This window comes from Pogoniulus pusillus, chromosome 7, assembly GCF_015220805.1.
Source record: "Pogoniulus pusillus isolate bPogPus1 chromosome 7, bPogPus1.pri, whole genome shotgun sequence".
NCBI lineage: Eukaryota > Metazoa > Chordata > Aves > Piciformes > Lybiidae > Pogoniulus > Pogoniulus pusillus.
In genome coordinates, this window is record NC_087270.1 from 22361410 (window position 1) to 22381139 (window position 19730).

At 39.6% G+C, this 19730-nt stretch overlaps 1 protein-coding gene across 1 annotated transcript in view; it reads left to right on the plus strand.

Moving 5' to 3' along the window:
* PPP3R1 (protein phosphatase 3 regulatory subunit B, alpha) overlaps positions 1-19730 on the plus strand; it is a 42768-nt gene that overhangs the window by 16273 nt on the left and 6765 nt on the right. Inside the window, exons 2-3 of the mRNA XM_064146215.1 lie at positions 8546-8585; positions 18095-18271. Coding sequence (XP_064002285.1) covers positions 8546-8585; positions 18095-18271 — 217 coding nt within the window. The remainder of the gene's footprint in view (positions 1-8545; positions 8586-18094; positions 18272-19730) is intronic.

The following is a 19730-nucleotide window of genomic DNA, read 5'->3' on the forward strand; positions in this document are numbered from 1 at the left end:
TCAGGACTGAAGGTCACAGTGTTTTCTAAAGAGACAGGATTAAGACATTTAGGCTACTTTGAGGATAACGCATTTAAAACTTGAAATCTGCTCTGTCCAAAGGTAAGTCAAAACATGCTCTGTGGTTTGTATTTTCCCAGAAGTTCCCTTTTGAAATTACAAAATGCCTGTAACATTCCTTGATGTTTACTGCTGATAAGCATTCAGGTGAGTTAGGATCTGAACAGCTCTAACACCTTTCCTTTATAGCTTCATAGTTTCGGTTTTAGGATGATACATAGAAACTGAATGCTGATACAAGTTCAGTGGTTTATTGGAATTCAAATAAACCTTTCAAGAAGTGTAACTGAAAATATGGGGCAAGAAGGTAGCATACCCTCTCAGGGATGATGATTGTGTCATCAAGTATAGAGAAGAGGACAGTTTGTGCTGTAGTCGCGAATGGAGTCTGTAACTACAGATGGTGGGATGCAAGGGTATGTTGGCAGGTTTATGCTGTTAGTCTCAAAAGCTAGGTGGAATTATAACACAGATGCTGAGGAGTTATGGAGGTATTATACTAGATAGCTGTATCCTCTTAAAAGCTCCAGTTGCCAGGAAATGAAAAATGCCTCTACAAAGGAAACCATAAACTGATTGGACAGCAATGTGTTAATCAAATATAACTGTACAGGGTTTTTTTATCCCAAGTTAACCTTGTACGTTTCCTCTAGCGCTCTTAGGATTTAATTTACTTAATGATAAAAGTTTATTAGACTTAAAGGATTCAACATTTCAGTTACTGTATTTGGGCCACGCTTCTCAGTTTTTTCAGCTCCTAGGGAGTCAATATTTGGATAATATTTAGGTGTGTGAATAAATAAAAATAGAGGAGAACACATTAATAATCTCTTCTTAAATTTAGAGTTGAAAAACTTGTACATTTTTGCACTCAGTTATAAGAAATAGATGAAAGCAGGTTTTGTTTTGTCTTTTGCAAATATTTGGTGTCTTGGCTATGGAGAGCTTCAAGTATTGGGTCAAAGCTGAGTCAGAAGTTAAAAATAATGAGAAGAAATTACTAAATAAAATAAACTGTTGCAGTGGACTTAACGGCCTTCCCGCAACTTCTTTTTATCATTGTATGGCTTTCCCAATGACCAACAGTTGTACTTGGGGAAGCCAATGTGTCCCAAACCCACTGGGAATAACTTAAAAGCAAGTTCAAGTGTGGTTTGCTGATTTTTGTTTTTTAATATTTAGGGTGCATCTTAAACTTTGATGGATGTTGAATCCATTCCTTATCCCTTTGTATACCTAGGGAGCTCTCTTAACAGCTTGTAGGAGGTACTGAATGCCAAGTTTTGATGTCAATCATAAACTTCATAGTTTGCTTCTGTAGATCTATCTCGTGTTCAGAGGTCCAGGAAAAAATAGCTGTAATGCATTGCTGTAATATGCACTTTTGTTTCTGGTTGATTTAAGTTACTTCCACAAAAACACTATTTATTCTTTTATAGTTAACATAGCATTGCAAGACATATTTGGTAAAGATTGTCTTCTGTGTCTCTATTTCTTGACTCACGCTATTTTGTAAATTCAATGTATGATGGTAATTCCAGCTGTTGTGTTAATGATCAATTTCAGTTGTACTGAAATAGCAGGAGATCCCAACTCTTAAGGACCAGCTGAATGCTGGATTCTACCTAAGTCTTTTGCTGTTACACTTGCAGTCTGGTCCCACTACTGCTCTTTTGGTATTTTTCTTCTTCCTCACTTTTACTTAGTTGTTACCTTTTTTTTTGCTGTAATCTCTTGCTTTTCTGGGTAACCTGTAAGAATTCCTTGTTTGTAACTTGTTTAATTCCTTCTGTTGCACATATGGGAAACTGAATGTTCACCCTGAAAAGTAAGAGGGTGCCCATATTTGACAGTCCAGGTCCCAGAGTGCTTGCAGGTATTAGATTTGACTTATGGACAAAGACTATCGTTGTGGAATACAGCACAGGATTCTTTTAACAACTTTGATTACAGAAGTGAGTGGGACATAAGTAGAGCTGTGGTTGTGAAGCTTCATTAAACTGTTGTCTGGGATTTGGCTGGGAGGTCTTGCATCTACAACTGCTGTTGTGCAGCCTTAGCCTTAGTATTAGAGGGGCAAGAAACGAGGCTGCCTTTTGCAGCAGTGACTAGATCTCTTAATAGCCTGGGAAAAAAAAACCATAAGATTGGGAAGTGTAGTCCAGCACATTGCTAGAATATAATTTTGGATCTTACTGGTACATGTCAGGAATTTTTGTGTATTTATTTTAATTCCTTCTGCAGGTGGAAACTAGGTTGAGAATTTGGGGTTGGTGATGAAACTGTGATTGCTTTTAAGCTAGCTGCTTTCTAATTTAATACCCTCTGATTTTTGGCTTCACTTAGTTCTTCTGCATCACAATATCTGACTCAACGGTAGTATGACCATAAGAACCTTAGAGGTAAACTTATTTTTAGTGTTTGATTAGAATTTTTATGTTAGAGAGCTACTAATTCTAAGGAGCTAGCGTTTAGGGGAGTTGCACTCCCTGTGCCTGAAATAATTCTGTGATAAGTACTTAGTCGCTTTGAGTGAAACAGTGTAAAAGTCACCAAGTTGTTTTAGATGTTAATTTCTAAATTTTGGCAGTTAGTCTGCACTGTTGTCAACTCAAGTTCAGTCTTGTTTTCAGGTAGCTGTGGTGCGATATTCCAGTTTTAAGTAGATTTAGTGGCTGCAATGAAAAGCGTAAAAGGTGACTTAATTACTCTGGGTTAAACACCAGTGCCAGATCTCTGTTGATCTTATCTATGACATCTGCTTTACAAGTTTCCTTTTGTTGTCTACCAATTAGATATTCCTGTAAATATATTGCAAGGTAATCAGTACCACAATTCTTTTCATTCACAGGCTCCTCTTGGGCTAAGGCACAACTTACATGTGTCGAGTAGTTCATTTGAGGGTGTTGGGGGTTTTTGTATGTTTGCTTGGGTTTTTTTCATCATCACATTTAACAGAGAAAAGTTAAAGTGCATTCATACTGTTCTGAATAAGGTAGATTTTCTTTTTGTTTTTCTTGCTGGTGTTTTTCTTGCTGTTTCCCCCCCGTGCCTCAGACTTGATTCCCGTTTGTCTCTTTTTAAACCACACTTCTTGTGGTATCTATTAGAACTTTGAGGACCTCTCTCCTCCGTGCTCTAGTGAACATCTTTTTAAGCTTTAATTGCTTCACTGTGTAACATAAGAAATGTACAAATCGCAACAGGTGAGCTCTGGTGTGTTTTTGTGGTCAACATTTAATTCAGGAATTTAAATCTCAGTGGATTACAGCCTCCTGGGCTCTGTCTGAAATTCATTTTAGCAAATATCTAAACCACCGGTAGTGTTTGTGGCAACTTCTGTTGATGCAAAAAAATTTAGAGCCTTGATAATCCTATCCTCTTCAGTTTGCCACTTTGCCTGGTGCTTATTGATGAAGACTATGGTGCCAACTTATGACAGCCAAAGTTCTAGTAACTTGTTAAAAAACAAACCAAAACCAAACTTCTCTTCACCAAGCTGGCAGTTCTTCATTGTTAAAGCTTTATGAAAGTGTCAATACATGGAAAATGAACTCGAAGGAGAACTCGGAGGAGGAAGAATTCTCTGCAACAGGTAATTTCCCTAATCATTCATTTTGGTCTTATGGAGAACAATGAGAAAAGATAGAGGAGCAGTTTGTGAAAGGGGAAGAAGGGTCTTTTGAGGAGGCTTTTCTTAAATGCTGACTGTGAGCTTCTGCCATCTTTCTTCTTGCCACTCTCAATCTCTTCCAGTTACAGTGGAGGATGATGTAGCTTTATGTGTAACTTGAGAACTGATTATCTTGGTAATCCCTGGTTCTGACCCCCAACTGACATGGCTTGGTTAACTGTTTCACTTGCATGCTGTCGTTTCTCACGTGATAACAAAGATAATTAGTAGTGTGGAAGCTGCAAGAGCAAATGCAGGAGCACAGGGTATAGCATGTTGGCAGCAGCCCACGAAGTGCTCACTACTACAGAAACATCAGTAATGCTCAGTTTCTGTGGGAAGCTTTGGTGTGCAGGTGTAGCAGCCAACTGCAGTGTTCAGGTAGTTTGTGCATTTAAGGCCACTTAAGACAAGGATGAGTTTTTTACCCTTGAGTGTTCCTGCGGAAATCACAGTACATCTTGGACAATACTCCTGTGCGCTTATTAAACAGACCATAGGAAACCACTCTTGCCACTTGTTGAATTCATTTGCTATGGAAACAAATCAAAAGCTTTGAAACAACCTGACTCTTAAACTGTTCTAGGAGTTTGTATTTACAGTCTCTCTCACACTGCCTTTACAGGACTAAATCTGAGATGAGTCCTAAGCTGACATTGTGGCTTGCTGGCATTTAAACACTTGTTCTGCTTTTGTAAAAGCCCAGTGTACGCTGAAGAGCTGTTTTGCTGTCTGTCTTACTGTGTACAAAGCTGTTTTGTATAAACAACTTCAGCTAAGAATCTGAAGTCTGTTACTAGTTTTGCTAATTGTGTATTTCCCTTTTTTATTTTCTATTCGCAGCTCTTCATGTCCTTCACCAGGAGGAAACTTGCCAAGAGAACTGTTCTCAACTGTCCCACCTCAGAGTGTGTACAAAAGTGATCTTAAGAAGACTGAGCAATTAGTATTTGAAGTAACTGCCAAAGAAAAAGAAATTGAGAAACATTTTTATGGATCATAAAGACTAAAATCCATTAATAGGTTATACTTAATCAGTAAAAAGGGACAGCTGCTGCTTAAAGAAGAAAAGGAGAGTAATTAGTAGAGAATAAAATGGCAAGGAACATTTTTATTCTTAAAGGAACAAGCTACATGTCCTGTAAGCTTCTGAAATACTTTACTGATAGATTTTGACTTCTCTCTAGAAAATATATTTCTGCAGCATTCGGAATTTGGTCCACCTTCTGTTAGTGGCCTCTGGACTGTTGCTTGACCTGTAATTACTTCTGTCTGTAAGTCATGGTTTTGCTGCTGCTTAACCAGGAATTAACCTGTAGGAATCCAACAGCATTCAAGAAAAAATATCCAGGCAATGCTAAAAGGATAAAGTTGGTCAAAATAGCTGTAGTATTCCAGCCACTTGTTCTAATTGCATAACTGGAGAGAAAAGTGTTGAGCTGCAGCAGGATGGCAGCAGCACCCAGATGCAGCTGAGGAAACCATGTTTTGTACTAGGCATAGCTGCCAAGTCAGTCTGTGGAGCTCTGGTGCCATACAAGCTGCACTTCTTCAACAAACCATGTGTCACTTGTTTCTAGATGTGCTAATATGGTGTATGTGAGGATACTCTCGCTTCACGCGAGGTATGCTAAATATATATCTGGCAGGACATACTGATATTATAATGAGTTTACTAAGTTGGCAGTCTTAAGAGTTGTCAGAACCTTGTTAGTCTACCTGTTTATTTGTGTAAATCAACTTTTTCTGCATCCAAGCAATTTGCTCTTTGGAGATTTTACAGTGGTTTTGTCTTCATAATGTGGTATCATCTTTAAAATAAAGAAACGTGTCCATGCAGTGTTGTTTTGCTGAAGAAGATTTATAATGATGATAATCTTTTGTGGTAACTGTCAAATTTGAATGCATCCACTCATAAAGAAACCTTCTCCAGCATTCTGTAGAATTCTGGCTAGTCCTGGTGTTAAACTTTGATCCTTTGAATTAAAACTCTGTTTGTGAAAATGTTTACCTGACTTCCCACCCTGTTCTTAAAGGGCTCATTTGATAACTTTACAATTGTAGTCTAATAGCTGTGATTCCCTCCCTGCTTCTTCTCATAACACATTTCTGTGCATTCCACCTTATGACCTACCTGCTCTTCAACAGGAAGAAAAATTCAACCTGTTCAGTTAGCACTTAGGTTTCAGGGCTTATATTGTACCTCACAGAACATAGGTACATAGTGCTTGTATTTGGGGACAAGTAAGGGAGCTTTTTCTGTTGCTGCTCAGAACATGGTGAAAAATGCCTGCCTTTGGGAACGAATCATTGCTCTTCACTTCTGAGGATCAAGTCTTTGGTACAAGGAAACACCTCTGTGTTTGTCCAGGCCGCAGCTGTGGAAACAGGAATTTTGGCTTGGACATCTACTTGTACCAATAAAACTTCAGAAGGATTAAAAACTTTAAAAAACTTAGTAAACTTTTGGATTCTCCTATGAAGATGAACACTCAGCACATCAATAGCAGGTAACTACTTGTTTTTTAATACATTTTATTTAACTACTATGTAGCAAATAGAGAATAATTATGTAGTTTTCACACTGTCACTTACAGATTTTTTCTAATTGTTTTTAGATATCCAAGTACCAGTCCTGGATAGGTAAGTATTTTTAGCACTTCTTTTTAGTAGTAACTGTTTCAAAGAAAAACTGAGCTGAAGTTTATTCACTTTTCTTTGATCTTCAAATGTTTTTTTGGTTACTTAAGTAACATTCTTATGGCGTAGCCTGTGCATCCAGATGCGTAGTAAGGGTCTTTGTAGACATTGCACTTACTCAGTTAATCACCTGAAAAAAATACTCCATTTAACAAAAGATCTGCTCAGTTTAAAGAAGCATTTTGTACTTCAGGCAGATAAATTTCTAGCACAGGCTACTGAAACCAAGCTTACTCCATACACCTGAACAAGGATGTAAGAACCCACAACAACCTTCAAACGCAGTTGTTATTGTATATTTGTCTGTGCATGTGCATAAGTGCACTGGTTTTAATTCAACTTTCTCCTTTAATTTGCAGCCTTCCAGTCTGATGTTTTTCTTGCCTCTTCATGGCTTCGTATCTTGAGCAGCCTAGCTGGATCCCCTGGTTCCTGTTTCTTCTCATTTCAAAATTCTCCTTTCCCTCATTTTAAGTCCCCTGCCCTTTTATATTCACATACATGTACTAGACTTTGATTGCCTGTTTTAGACTTCACTGTTTGTTCTGAGATGTTGTTTGGGTTCTGTTCAAGATGATCCATGTGGCACTGTTCTCCTGGATTCCCTGCCACAGTGGAATAAGTTTTCCACTGAGCAGAATCTCAGTCATGCTTCTGAAGTTCTAAGGACCTGATGATCCTCACTTGCATTTCAGTTCTGCAACTTTGTCTTGCTATAAGTAGACAATTGGGGAAGAAGTTAGGCCTGCATCTTTTGCTGCTCTACTTAGAAAGCAAGTGTATTGACTTTGTAAAAGAAGCAAGGGAGTTTATGGATTGTGGGGGATAGGAAAAAGTGAATGTGTTTTGAAGGTTAAAAAACAAAAAGCCAAAAGCACCCTCTCCTCCCCTCACCAGCACATCTCTCAGACATGCTTGGGTTCAGGAGATGATTGATCTGCTGCCTTCTGTCCTTATTAGGAAATGCAGTCCTGTGCTTCCAGGCTAAGTGTAGGTATTCCTGGTGTTTTGGGAGGAATTTTTTTGTATATTTTTTTTTTTTTACTTTTCCCTTTGGTCAAGTAATCTCTGTATTTTGGTTCAAAAGGAGGAGTCTTTCAGTGTAAGTGCTCAGCTATGCTTCACACAGTAAGAATCACTGCTGAATAGAGTGTGTCTTAGACTTATCTCAAATGTTTCGTTTTCTTGTGTAAAACACTCTTGAAAACAGTGTTTTGATGGTGTTTGATTATGACTTTTCACTCCTCTGCTTACTGATTCTGAAAAAGTATTAGCACGTGTTTATTGTGGTCTTCTGCTCAAAGTGAGGTGTATGGGGTTAAAGAAGACCAACTCTGAATTTTAGTGTGTCTTGGTACTCATGTTGCAGTAGTTACAGATTTCAGTGTGTGCAAATTCCAAATGACTGTACTCTCAAAGTTTTAATTTTTCCTGCTCTGACGGTGTTGTAGTGCAGCAGGGATTTAGCATCTTAATGTAACTTTCCATTCCGCTACAAAACAGAAACATAGTAACATGGTACGTTATAAAAATATTAAGTGTAAAGCTGTTACCTCTGAACTTCTCATCGTGTAAACCACTTTCCTTGCATCATTCTTCCTGTGTGAGTGCGTTTTTTGGGGGAGTGGGCAGGTGGCTCTGGGGAGAACACATGCTGTGATTTTCTTATGCTAATCGAGTCAAGTTGATCATGTTGTTGCCTAAGGACATGTCTCTTTCTGTGTGTAAAACGGTAAGAAAGACTGTGTGAACTCTTCAAATATTATTTGAACTTGGAAAGCAGCATTTCTACAATGAGTAAGTGGTGAGTTGTGATACTTGGAGTTTAGAATATGGAATTGAATTCTTAATCCTTACGTGGGCCACTGATATTTTCATGGGAGTTCTCATGCGAGGAGACCTTTCAAAGGATACTATTTCTTCTTGTGTTCTGGTAACACACACTTATCTAAATAAAACACTGTCTGTGGTTGTTTGGTTTAAAATACATATATTTTAAATCACCATGTAACTTGCATTACCCAAGCTCTTCACAGTGCTGAAGCTTAAAATAGTTCCTCTAAGCTAACCTGGGAATAATTGCAACTTTGTTCTGTTTTTTTCATGTTTCAGGGAAACGAGGCAAGCTACCCTTTGGAAATGTGCTCGCACTGTAAGTGTTTTAATTGCTACATTATATTGTTAGGTTAAGCTTATTTGGAGATTGATGTATATACACACCTTTTATGTCTGAGTTTAGTGCTGAGAAAGTTAATGCTGTTTGTATACAAACTCAAGGGTCGAATTCAAAGGTGAGGAAAAAATGCAGCTTTTGCTTTTAGATTGTAGAATCAAAAACCAGTCCATCTTTAAAACGCTTCTAAAGATGGTTTCAGTGTTTTCCATTAGAATAGGAAACAAACTAAGGATAGCTTTGATGTCTGTCCAGTGAAGCCTTATAACTGGTGGCTCGACTGGTGGAGCTTTTCCATTCGTCTCAGCTGTGGAACAGCTTGTGGTGCAGTATGTGCTATGTTAGGTGCAAAGTATGTCACCTAAGATGTCTTTGCACTCTCAGAGGAAGGAGAGGTTTAGGCTAAAAGAGCTTTTTTTTCCCTCTGTGCATGTTTGCAGCCGGGCGTTTAGGTGAGAAGCCGCTTGATGTTAGTTGCTTTTAGCCACGTAAAATTCACTGCTGCACTTCTTGGGGTTAGTCTGCCCTGTGAAAAATCAAGTATTTCATGCCTAAAGCTGACCATTTGTCTTACGAAGTGTCCCTGTGGTGTTATGCTAAGCATAACTTGCTTTTAACAGCTTCTTTTCTTGAACATTTTTTTTCAGTAATAAATACTGTGTCAAGTTCTCTGTGTGTATGTATAGGCTGTTTGATAAAATAGCTTCAGTGAATCAGATCTTGTTTTTAAGCAGGATAATAAATTCTTTAAGTTAGGGACTGTCTTCTAGCATTTCTTTCACAATGCTGGCTTTTCAAAGTCAAACAATAGTGCAAAATCGATAATCGTGGAGGAATTGTCTTCTGAATAGGTTTTTCAGAGACATAAGGCTTTAGCTAGTAATTAGTAGGTCCTCTATACCTACTGCTTGTCTACATAAATTAAAATCTGAGTCATCAGTTTGTAAAACACTTGAGGCTCTTTTCCACAGCACTACCTTGCTGTGCTATGCTCCCTATGTATTCTGTTGAATACAACTAAGGCACGAGTGGGAGTCTCATATGTGAAGACTGCTGTAGAATCATGAGTATCAGTCCTAGGTTACTGCCATTGGTCAGTTTTTCTTCAGGGACAAACTGGCTCCTGAACAGTTTTAGTTTTTCAATTACATATGTCTCTGCCATAGTTGTAAGCAGTGTGTTCTCATCCTTTTAATTCAAGGGCAAACAACTATCAGCCTAAAGGTTTATTGCTGAGTTTGTTTGCCCCCTGTACTGCCGAGAGAGGGAATATTTCCACTCTATATTCTGTGGTTAAACTGTATGTTGAGGATATCATTGTGCAAATCTGAGGGTCTACATGATTAAAGCTTTATCTGCTTTGGTGGATCTCAGCAGAGAGAAAAGGCTGCTGTTTATCAGGGCAGCATAACTCCATATGCTTGGGAAGACTTAGTTATCCCTTTCCTGTGTTGTGCCTGATCACTGCGACCATGGCAGTGTGCTTGAAGTTTCATTGTGTCTGAATATCCGGAAAGAGCAGGGTGACTGGGACGCAGGTGTGTGCAGTGCAAGTCTGTGAATTAAGCCTTCTACACAGATATTCACCTGGTTCTTCACATGTTCAGTGTTCACAGTGTTTCAGGTGGTTGTCACTGACAGGACAAAAGCTTTTCAGGTCAAGACCAGACAATGGTTTTGAAGATCATCTGATCAAAATTTTGGGTGGTTAGACTTCTGGGAGACTCTGAATTAGCATTAATGTATTTATGCTGTCTGCACAGTGCCCTTGGGTGGTAGCATCTGCCTGGCACTGCAGCTGCTATTTTAATATCTCATTTTATAAGAATAATTTTGTTTTGAAGTTGTTACAGGAAGCAAATTGAGGATCCTTGCTGTTAAATTACCTTTCATTTTAGAACATTTAGTTCTTTTCAGTGGGTGGATGAGCGTTGTTGGATTCCTTGAAGTATTACTTTGTTTCCCGGCTGTGCTTTGAGAAATTACTGAACATTTGGTGCTGTTTTACATGGTGAAAATTTGATGTCAGCCAAATTATGTCAAATTATCAGTAAGAAAATGTTATAATAGCAAAAAGCTGTGAAGAAAACTACTTGATAGTAAGCAATATTTTACAGTAGAGAATAGTTTATGGTATTTTCTAAACAGTATTTTGTAGTAATTTTTAGGATAAGGAGACAAGCATCTCTTTTCTAACTTAGGAAATTGTAATTGACACATCTGAAGTCATGAAAAGGACTAGGCCAGCTGCCTGTAAGCATATACAAGGCAAGTGGTTGAATGTGTTCTCAAGGGCGTCATCTTTTTGATATCTGATCTCCAAGACTGAAATGGCTGTCTTGGTTGCTACTCTGAAACATTATATTCCTGAATCAGACAAGACTGTAGAGTGAGGTGAGAGCTTTTGCTGAAGGTCTGTTTTATTTTGAGATATCTGCAGTCCATTCTTATGGGGAAAGTTTGTTTTGTTTCTTCTTCAACTTGGGAGCACCTAAAATACATTTCAGAACATGCTTTATTTACAAACATCTATTTCTCTAATACAGTAGCAATACTTTTGTTTATAGTGGTCTCACGTTTGAGAATGGTGTGGAAATGAGGCTCTCTCTGAACACACTTCAGTTTTTGATAGTTACAGCTTTGAGCCAGTGTTTTAAGAATGTCTGAAAAAGCCAAACACTTAAGTCCAGGTTGAAACGTTTAACTGAACACTGAGAGTTTAGAAATGCCCAGCACCTGTTTGCTTTGAGGTGCACAGCTTTTCTAGGCTTGGCACACTTCAAATGCCTGCCTAAGTATTGTGTATTCTATAGCAATGGATGTAGACTGCTTCTGAATACAGGAGTGGTTGTCCTGTTAAAATATCCCTGAAAGTGGCAGATTTGAAAGATCTGGGTTTTCAAGGCATTCTTTGCTGTGTGACAGCAGAAAGTGAAGTAGCCATGCACCTTTATCTTGATGTTTAAAGCCCCCATATCAGTAAAGCAAATTTTGTGAAATTACTTTTTTCAATGTAGAGTACATTGCACTCCAGAAATTGTCTTTTTACGAAGCTTTCTGAGTGCTTCTTACAATCTCCAGCATCAGTGATGTGATTAAGGTCTTCAAGTGTGTTAAAACCTTGTGGATCATCCTCTGCTCTTGTGTTGGAGAAAGGAATGGAGTATTTTAGTAACAACGTATTGGAGGATGTGCGGCTGAAAGATTTGACTGTTATGCTAAAATTGGAGCTACACAGAGCGTTTACATGTGGGTCCTTGGAAGCATGGAGTTCTTGAGGTTTAACCTCCTTCATCACTTCTGTCATTATTTCATGCTTCATCATTTTTAGCTATATGCAAATGAATCTGGGAAAGATAGCAAGTATTGTTGGCTCTGGAATTTGAACACTTGGAAGAAAAAGGAATCTTTGGACAGGACTGATAGCTCCTTAAATAAAAATCCTAATATTGGACCTCTTTGATAAAACCTACCTCGTGTTAGTTAGAATGCAAATGAAAGTTGAAGTGGATTGTGAAATCACAGAATCACAGGATTTCAGAGGCTGGAAGGGACCTTAAATGCTCATCTAGTCCAACTCCGTTGCAGGGCAGGATCACCTATACCAGATCACACAGGAACACATCCAGGTGGCTTTTGAATATCTCCAGAGAGGGAGACTCCAAAACCCCCCTTGGCAGCCTGTGGCAGTGTTCTGTCACCTTCACCGTGAAAAAATTCCTCCTCCTGTTTACATGAAACTTCCTATGCCTCAGCTTCCACCCATTGCCCCTTGTCCTGTCATTAGGCATCACCCAGCAGAGCCTGGCTCCAGCCTCTTGGCACTCATTGTGCATGTATTTATAAAGTAGATAATTTGATGTTTCTGCAGGGCTGCCAACAAAGCCTTTAAAAAAAAACCAGCATGTTAAAGGTCTTATTCCTAACCAACTAGTAAGTTTGTAAGCTCAGGCATTAGTTCCAAGTTGGTGGGGTAGTTTCTGATTGTGCTGAAGAGCATGAGGAGCAGTAGAGCCTCCTGTCAGCTGGTGGGCCAAGCACAAAAGAGGCCAGCTCGAGTCTGAGGTTAGAGGAGTGCTCACTGCGGCCTGAGCTTCCTTGAGCTGTGGCCATAGTATTGAGTCACAGGCAAACTATGCCTCAAATTATGTAAATAAAACTTGATCATCCTTATTTTGCTCAGTTATGTTATTACCCTGTTTACACTCTTGTGGACTTGGACCTCTTTTGCATTTCCCAGTGTTTCCATCTCTATGCTGGTCTCATGAGCTTGAATCCTGTAAAATTTTGTCTGCTACTGCCATCATCTGTCCTTCAGCTTAGAAACCTTCACTCTGTCTTGCCTTCCTTTTCCAGTACAGCATTAAGATATTTCTGTGGGCATTGGGTTGCCTGTTAAGGCTCTGATAAATTGATTCAGTTGTCCGTTCTTCAAAGATAGCTGTGTGAAATTTTGGCAACAGACTGACTTTCTGTCAGTAAGAAAAAAAGCCTTGTAGAAGTGGCACATCCAGCTTTGATGAGGATTGCTCTGTGTGCGTGTTCAGATGGAAACCTGAACAAAATGTGGATGGGATATCTTGGGAAATTTCTGTTAGACAAACCTGCTAACATACGTGTTCAGCAGAGGTGATGACTCTGAATTAACAGAAGAAAAGCTCTGTAAGTTAAAATAAGGCTTATAGTGCAATGCATTCATCCCCTACTTTGTATTTTTTAGCTTCTAAAGCCATCTCATAAGAAAAAAATAAAATAAGACTTCTTAAGAAGTGTTCAAGCTTCTTAGATTTCATCTTGTGGGGAGGGTTTTACAGGTAGGTGAGGTGCATGCAGTGCACTTATGGAAAAAAGAAAACCCAGGTTGTTTCAGTGTGAAATTCTCAGTTACAAACACTGATCTGCAGATGCTCTTTTAATATGCATATGTTTGTTGCAAACAGAGGTGCTTCTGCTCATGAACTCTTAAAGGACATCTTTCTGGTTTTGCAATTACTTTTGGGGTTTTGTTATTTTCTTCTCTTCTCCAAATGCTCTTGTCCGTGGCATGTCCTGTGCCAGAAGCAAAACACTGGACAAGATTGGTATTTGATCAGCTTTTGTCAGAAACACTAATTTCTTCAGTACTGTTCTTTGATTTCTTTGGGGCATTTTGCTTGTTTGTTTTTTATTTTATTGTTTTTTGTTTGTTTGTTTGGTTTAGTGTTTTTTTTTTCCCCTGACAATAGGAGAACCTCTCTAAATTCTAACTCAAGCAGACCCTTGACTTGAACATTTCAGTGTTAAGAATGACAAAGTTGTAATACCCATTTCTAGCAGAAACTGCTGCTCAGGATCTGTACCTGGGCTCTGTGTTGCAGGTGAGCTGGAATTGACCTATGAAATAAGATGTGTATGTATGTAGAGAATAATACTGTTTAAGGATGAAGACTCTTTAATTTCATACTTCTGGCAGCTGTGGTTCAGCAGAACACAACATTGAGAGAAGTTCTTACATGCCTTTCCAACTTCTTCCTCTTCCCATAATGTGGTTCTTGTCTTTATCATTCGTGGTCTTGACTTCCTTAACTACAGCTATTTACAAGAAAAAAATAATTGGTGGTTTGTCTTCTCTTAAGCATGGCTGGCTTGCAGATTTAAGTATCTGCCTAACTGCAAATGCAAGAGATTCCAGTGTAGCATCAGCTGGTAACTTCATGTGCTGCAGTTTCACTTCTCAATGGCCCAATAAAATACTCTTTGATTTCATGTTGGTAGGCCTTGCTGGAGGTAGATCAGCTTGACCCAAAACTGCTTCCTGGCAGAAACGTTTCTTAGCATGCATGTCTTGCATGGGAGATCTTGACAGGAACAGCCCAGTGTGATGGCAGTGTTTTTTTTTCTGTCCTTTGTGCCAATAATTGTAGAATGGTCTGGGTTGGAAAGGACCTCCAGAGATCAAGTCCAACCTCCCTGCCAAGGCAGGATCCCCTAGGGTAGTTCACACAAGAATACATCCAGGAGGGTTTGGAAAGTCTTCAGAGAAGGAGACTCCACAACCTCTCTGGACAGCCTGTTCCAGGGCTCTGTCACCATCACTGTAAAGATGTTTCTCCTCATGTTGAGGTGAAACCTTCTGTGTTCCAGCTTGTAGCTGTTGCTCCTTGTCCTGTTGCTGCTGACCATGAAAAAGAGATTGGCTCCATCCACTTGACACCCACCCCTCAGATATTTGTACACATTGATCACATCTCTTCTCAGAGATCTCTTCTCCAGACTAAACAGCCTCAGGTTTCTTAGTCTCTCTTTGTAGGGGAGATGCTCAAGTCCCCCAGTCATCCTTGTGGCTCTGGGTCTCACTTTCACTTTTTTCTTTTATACTGGCAAGGGTAAATACAGGGGCTTGATCTCTCAGACCAGGAAGGGGGCTGGAATCATGAAATAAGTTTTTGCTTAATGCAAATGAGGAAACGATGCCATTCAGTGACTGTTGTCCTTCGGTCGTGGCTCAGACATCTGCTTACATCCCAACTTGTAGAAATGACATTGCTGTGTTCTGATGCTTGGGCTTTCCTGAAGTGTATGCTAGAAATGTTTCAGGACTTGCAATTAGCTCACTAGTTTGCGGCCAGAGATCCATCTACATCAACACTGCTTTCATTTTTCTCCATTGTGATGTGGCAAAGTTACACAAGTAGGAAATATTTTAAGTTTCTTGGGAGGCTTTAATCTTTCCCTTTTAGTCAGTGCTAGTCTGTCTGTTAATACTGGAAGTGAGAATTCACTGATCTGATGAGGACAGTGCATTATATATATTACAGAAAACACTGAATAGTTGTTTGAAGGTGAAGTTAATTTTTCTAGAGAAAGAAATAGTGTGTACCTTTTCTTGGTTTTGTTTTGTTTTTTGTTTTCTATTAGGAGATGATTTGAGTAGTAATCCTCACAAAATTTACTTCAAAGTGCTAGGCACAATTATAAACTTCTGATTGCAAGAACAGATCAGTTATGAGGGATTTGTCTGAAAGTAATGTCCAGTTACTTGAAAGATGTTGTCGTTTTTGATTCCAGGTAAGGAAGCAGGAGAGTTATGGTTGGACCAGGATGTCATTTTAATCATGACTGCTGAGTGAAGAGAGACACCGATGTGTTCTAGTGTATTATTGTAATATTGGTGTAAATTCTCTCTATCCACACATTCATTTTACAGTGGCAAATGTATTTCTGTATGTCCTGTGACAAGCCACGCTTCATCTTCTGGTGCTTTTCCAAACACCCTGTGAGGACTTTGGGTTTTAGGCTGTTAACTCTTTCTGAGCAAGCAGCATGGCTGGAGTAGAGCTTGCAGTCAAAATGAAGTTACCCTGTTAACAGCTTGCCAAGGTGCTGGTTTTGCATTGGAGTGTAGTGAGTCCAATCCCTTTCTGGTAGCCAGGCAGGGAGGAGTTGAGTATGGATACTATTTCAAAGACTGCTAACTGTGCAGACTTAAGATTTGGAGGAAAACAAAACCCGAGGAGTTTCTGTGGACAGAAGCAAGAGTTGGCAAATACCTTTCAGTGTATTGCCACGAGGCATTCTGTGCTGGTGGAATGAATAAGCAACTGTTTGGGCTAATTGCCAGTGGAGCTCTGCTTTGCCACTCTCTTCTTTTAGTCTCATGATGCTATTCTACGTATAGCTTACCATATGGTGGTAGGGCTCCACTGGTGTCAGCTAGCGGGGTTTCTGTGGGGCTATGCCAACTTTTGATGCTGTGGCACAGTGTCATGCTGTTCTAGGCTTCCATGTAAATGAGTGGAAAAAGGAACGTGGTATTAGTGCAGTTGAGAGCCTAATTAACTCAAATGCCAAATTGCATAGTGGAAACTGAGGAAACTAAGCTTCTGCAATTCTGTTTAGTCTTAATTTTTATACATCTGAAGGCAGACTCAGTTCTGTCTCTTGCTTGCACAGCAAAGGGAAGATATTTTTGGGTGTATGAACCCTTTTGCCCTCTGCCTCTGTAATTGCAAGGTGTTACCAGGACTGATTTAATTGCAAAATGTCAGAATTTATAATTCAGGCAAAATAAATCTTGATGGAAAATCATCTTGTGCCTCTGCCATGCTCTCTCTCCCTTTTATTCTGAAATAGTTTTCGTGTGTCTGGATTTGTCTAAAACCCAACCAGATGCAAGGATATCAAGAAGTTTAGATGGGTGTTTGCTTTGGTAGAGGGTCAGGCCTCTGAATCAGCTGTAATTTCCAAAGATAGAGCTCTGTTTGTTGGCTGACTTTGTGTATCAGAAAGACTAAGTGCTGTTTGGTTTTATGCTGCACCTCTAGAAAAACCTAAGAGAAGGTATTAATGCTGTGTGCCTTGTGGAAGTTAAGAAACAGTGTCTTACTAAGGCAGCAAAGGCACTTGGTGAAGCTAGGAGAGGTTGAGGAGACTCTTCATATTAGGGAAGAACTTGGGACAGAGTTTTCAAGCTTCTGGCTCTGTAAAGTACATTTGCTGTGGTTTGCTGTGTGCTGATCGGCTTCTAGGGCTTCCTAGGAACCCCAGTTCCTCATTCATTCCCAAACATGGTGAGCACTTTGTGGACTAACTTTAGTTACCGTAGATCAAGCTGCTGTCAGGGCAATTTCAAGTTGTTGCAGGGGTAAGTTTTCAAGCTTTTCAGCAGTAGCAGAATACAAGATACTTCAGTGATATTTATGGATTCACAGATTGATGCTGCTCATGGCACAGTCAGAGGTGTAAAGTAGGGTACTAGATATGTGCTTTTATCTGAGATGAGATCCTCCTCAGGTCTGAAGAAAATAGGTAAAGCTTTACTGCTGCAGAACCTGTATCTGCTTTGATTTCTGGGACCATAAAAATAGATGTAGGAGGGTCAATGGCTAGAAGAACATCTATTTCTTGTTCAAGATGGAAGGGGAAAAAAAGATATTAGGTCTGTCTGGGTGTTGTTTCATAGGAGAGTGATAGGTGAGGGACTATGTTAACCTGCCTAACTTGGCATGCAGCCCAGGAGTTTTCCTATGTTTGGTGTGCTGAAGAAGCACTATTTTTGCCAATGTTTCCTAATATAGTTGCCTAACTTAATATGTTAGTCTAGTGTAAACATCATGGTAATTCCTTCAAAGAAAACTCAAGTCTCTTTAATTTCTTCATACCTGGTACTTATTTAAGAGCTGTCTGACTAAGAGCTAGCTAAGCACCTCGATCCTGAAAGATGTTGTGTCAGCATGTGGTGTTCAGTGAGTCAGAGGGCTAACTGTGTTATGGCTGGTGCAGGGAAGAAAAAAGGTAAGGTTTATTTAAGAGCTTGTGCTTGTCCTCAGAATTTCATCCTGTCTTTATAATCTTCCATGGGAGTATTTAATAATTGCAATAAAGTAGGAGAAATTTGGGTAGGAAAGCAATGAAATGTGCACTGTCTTCAACTGACAAAAGGTCTGCCAGAGCCTTTCTGAGAACAGATGTGGTTTATGGTTTTTGTTTGTTTTTTTTCTTCCTTTCAGTTGATGCTGATGAGATAAAACGACTAGGAAAGAGATTTAAGAAGCTTGATTTGGACAACTCCGGTTCTTTGAGTGTGGAAGAGTTCATGTCTTTACCTGAATTGCAACAGAACCCATTAGTACAGCGAGTAATAGATATATTTGACACAGATGGAAATGGGGAAGTGGACTTCAAAGGTAAGACACAGTGCCTTGGGACAGGTCATGGTGTTTTACTGGAATTCCTGAAGCCTCAGAATTCAGATTTTGCTTTATCTGACAAAGGGTGGGTGAAGAAAACTTGTTAATTGAAATGGGGCTCTAATTCCTAGTGAAAGTACCAGTAAAACTAGTTTCTCTGGGGCATCAAGGCAATGCACTCTGGAAAAAATTGCTTAAAAGCAGGTTGTTTATTAACAACTTTCCCGGTCACAGCAATGTAGGACTGTTCATGAGGTATCTCTTGAGGTACCCTAATTATGGTTCTGGCTGAAGGACATTCTTAAGCTGAAAAGACTGTAAAAAAGTGGGGTAGATTGTGTAAGTGGAGTGTGTATGCAGAAGGTGTCTTTATCCAAATGGTTCAGACCTCCCTTCTGGAGTATTTTGAAAACAGTCTTCTGAATTGTGAAAGTGAGACATATTCCTCTGCTGATAATTCCTTTTACAGGATTCTTTTGGTGCTCTTGGGGAGGCACTGGACACAAAAACAAAAGTTTGTGATTTCTTACAATCATAGAACTGGAAGTGTTTTTGTTGGAAAAGACCTCTGATGACAGACTCCATCTGTCATCCTAACACCGCCATGCCCACTAAACCATGTCTTCAGTTGCCATGTCCTGCATGTTTCTTCAACACCCCTAGGGATAGTGACTCTCCCTTCCTGGGCAGCCTGCTTCAATGCTTGACCACTCTTTTGGTAATGAAATGTTCCTTAACTTCCAACCTAAACCTCCCCTGGCACAGTTTCAGGCCATTTCCTCTCATCCTATCACCTGATACTCAGGAGGAGAGACCAACACCCATGTCTCTCCAACCACACTTCAGGGAGTTGTAGAAAGCAAGGAGGTCTCCCCTCGGCCTTATTTCCTTCAGACTGAACAATCCCAGTTCCCTTATTTAGCATGTTTCTTCAGCATTTCCTTCTTGTTGGGCATGACTAGAAAAGATTATCAGTTTTTCTTGATTTTTTTTTTGTTGTTGTTGGCTTTTTGGTTTTTTGTTTGCTTTTCAATTGGAGAAGGTTAGTCAATGTCACTTCTGCAGAAGCTGTTAACCTTTGCATTTCTTTTGGGAGAGCTGCAGTATAACTGCAATGCTGAGATTTTGAGACTTGCTTGGTAGCAGTTTCCAAAGTACTAAATATTGTCCCAAATTCCCTTGTGAAGGCTAGGCAGTGATGAAAGGTGATGGTGTGCTGTGGGTAAGGCTGTTCCTCTTGGGTGGGAACAGGAAGTTGTCAGAACCCATTTTGTATGGTAGTGATGCTGCCTGTTCCAGTAAGTGGCAATGAATTCTATTGTTGTCACCTTGTCAAGTTTGATTAACTTCTGTCTCAGAGGGAAGCTCACAGGAGAGGTTTTATACTGAAGATCTTTTTTGTGATGAGAGTGGTGAGACACTGGAACAGTTTGTCCAGAGAGGTTACACATGCCCC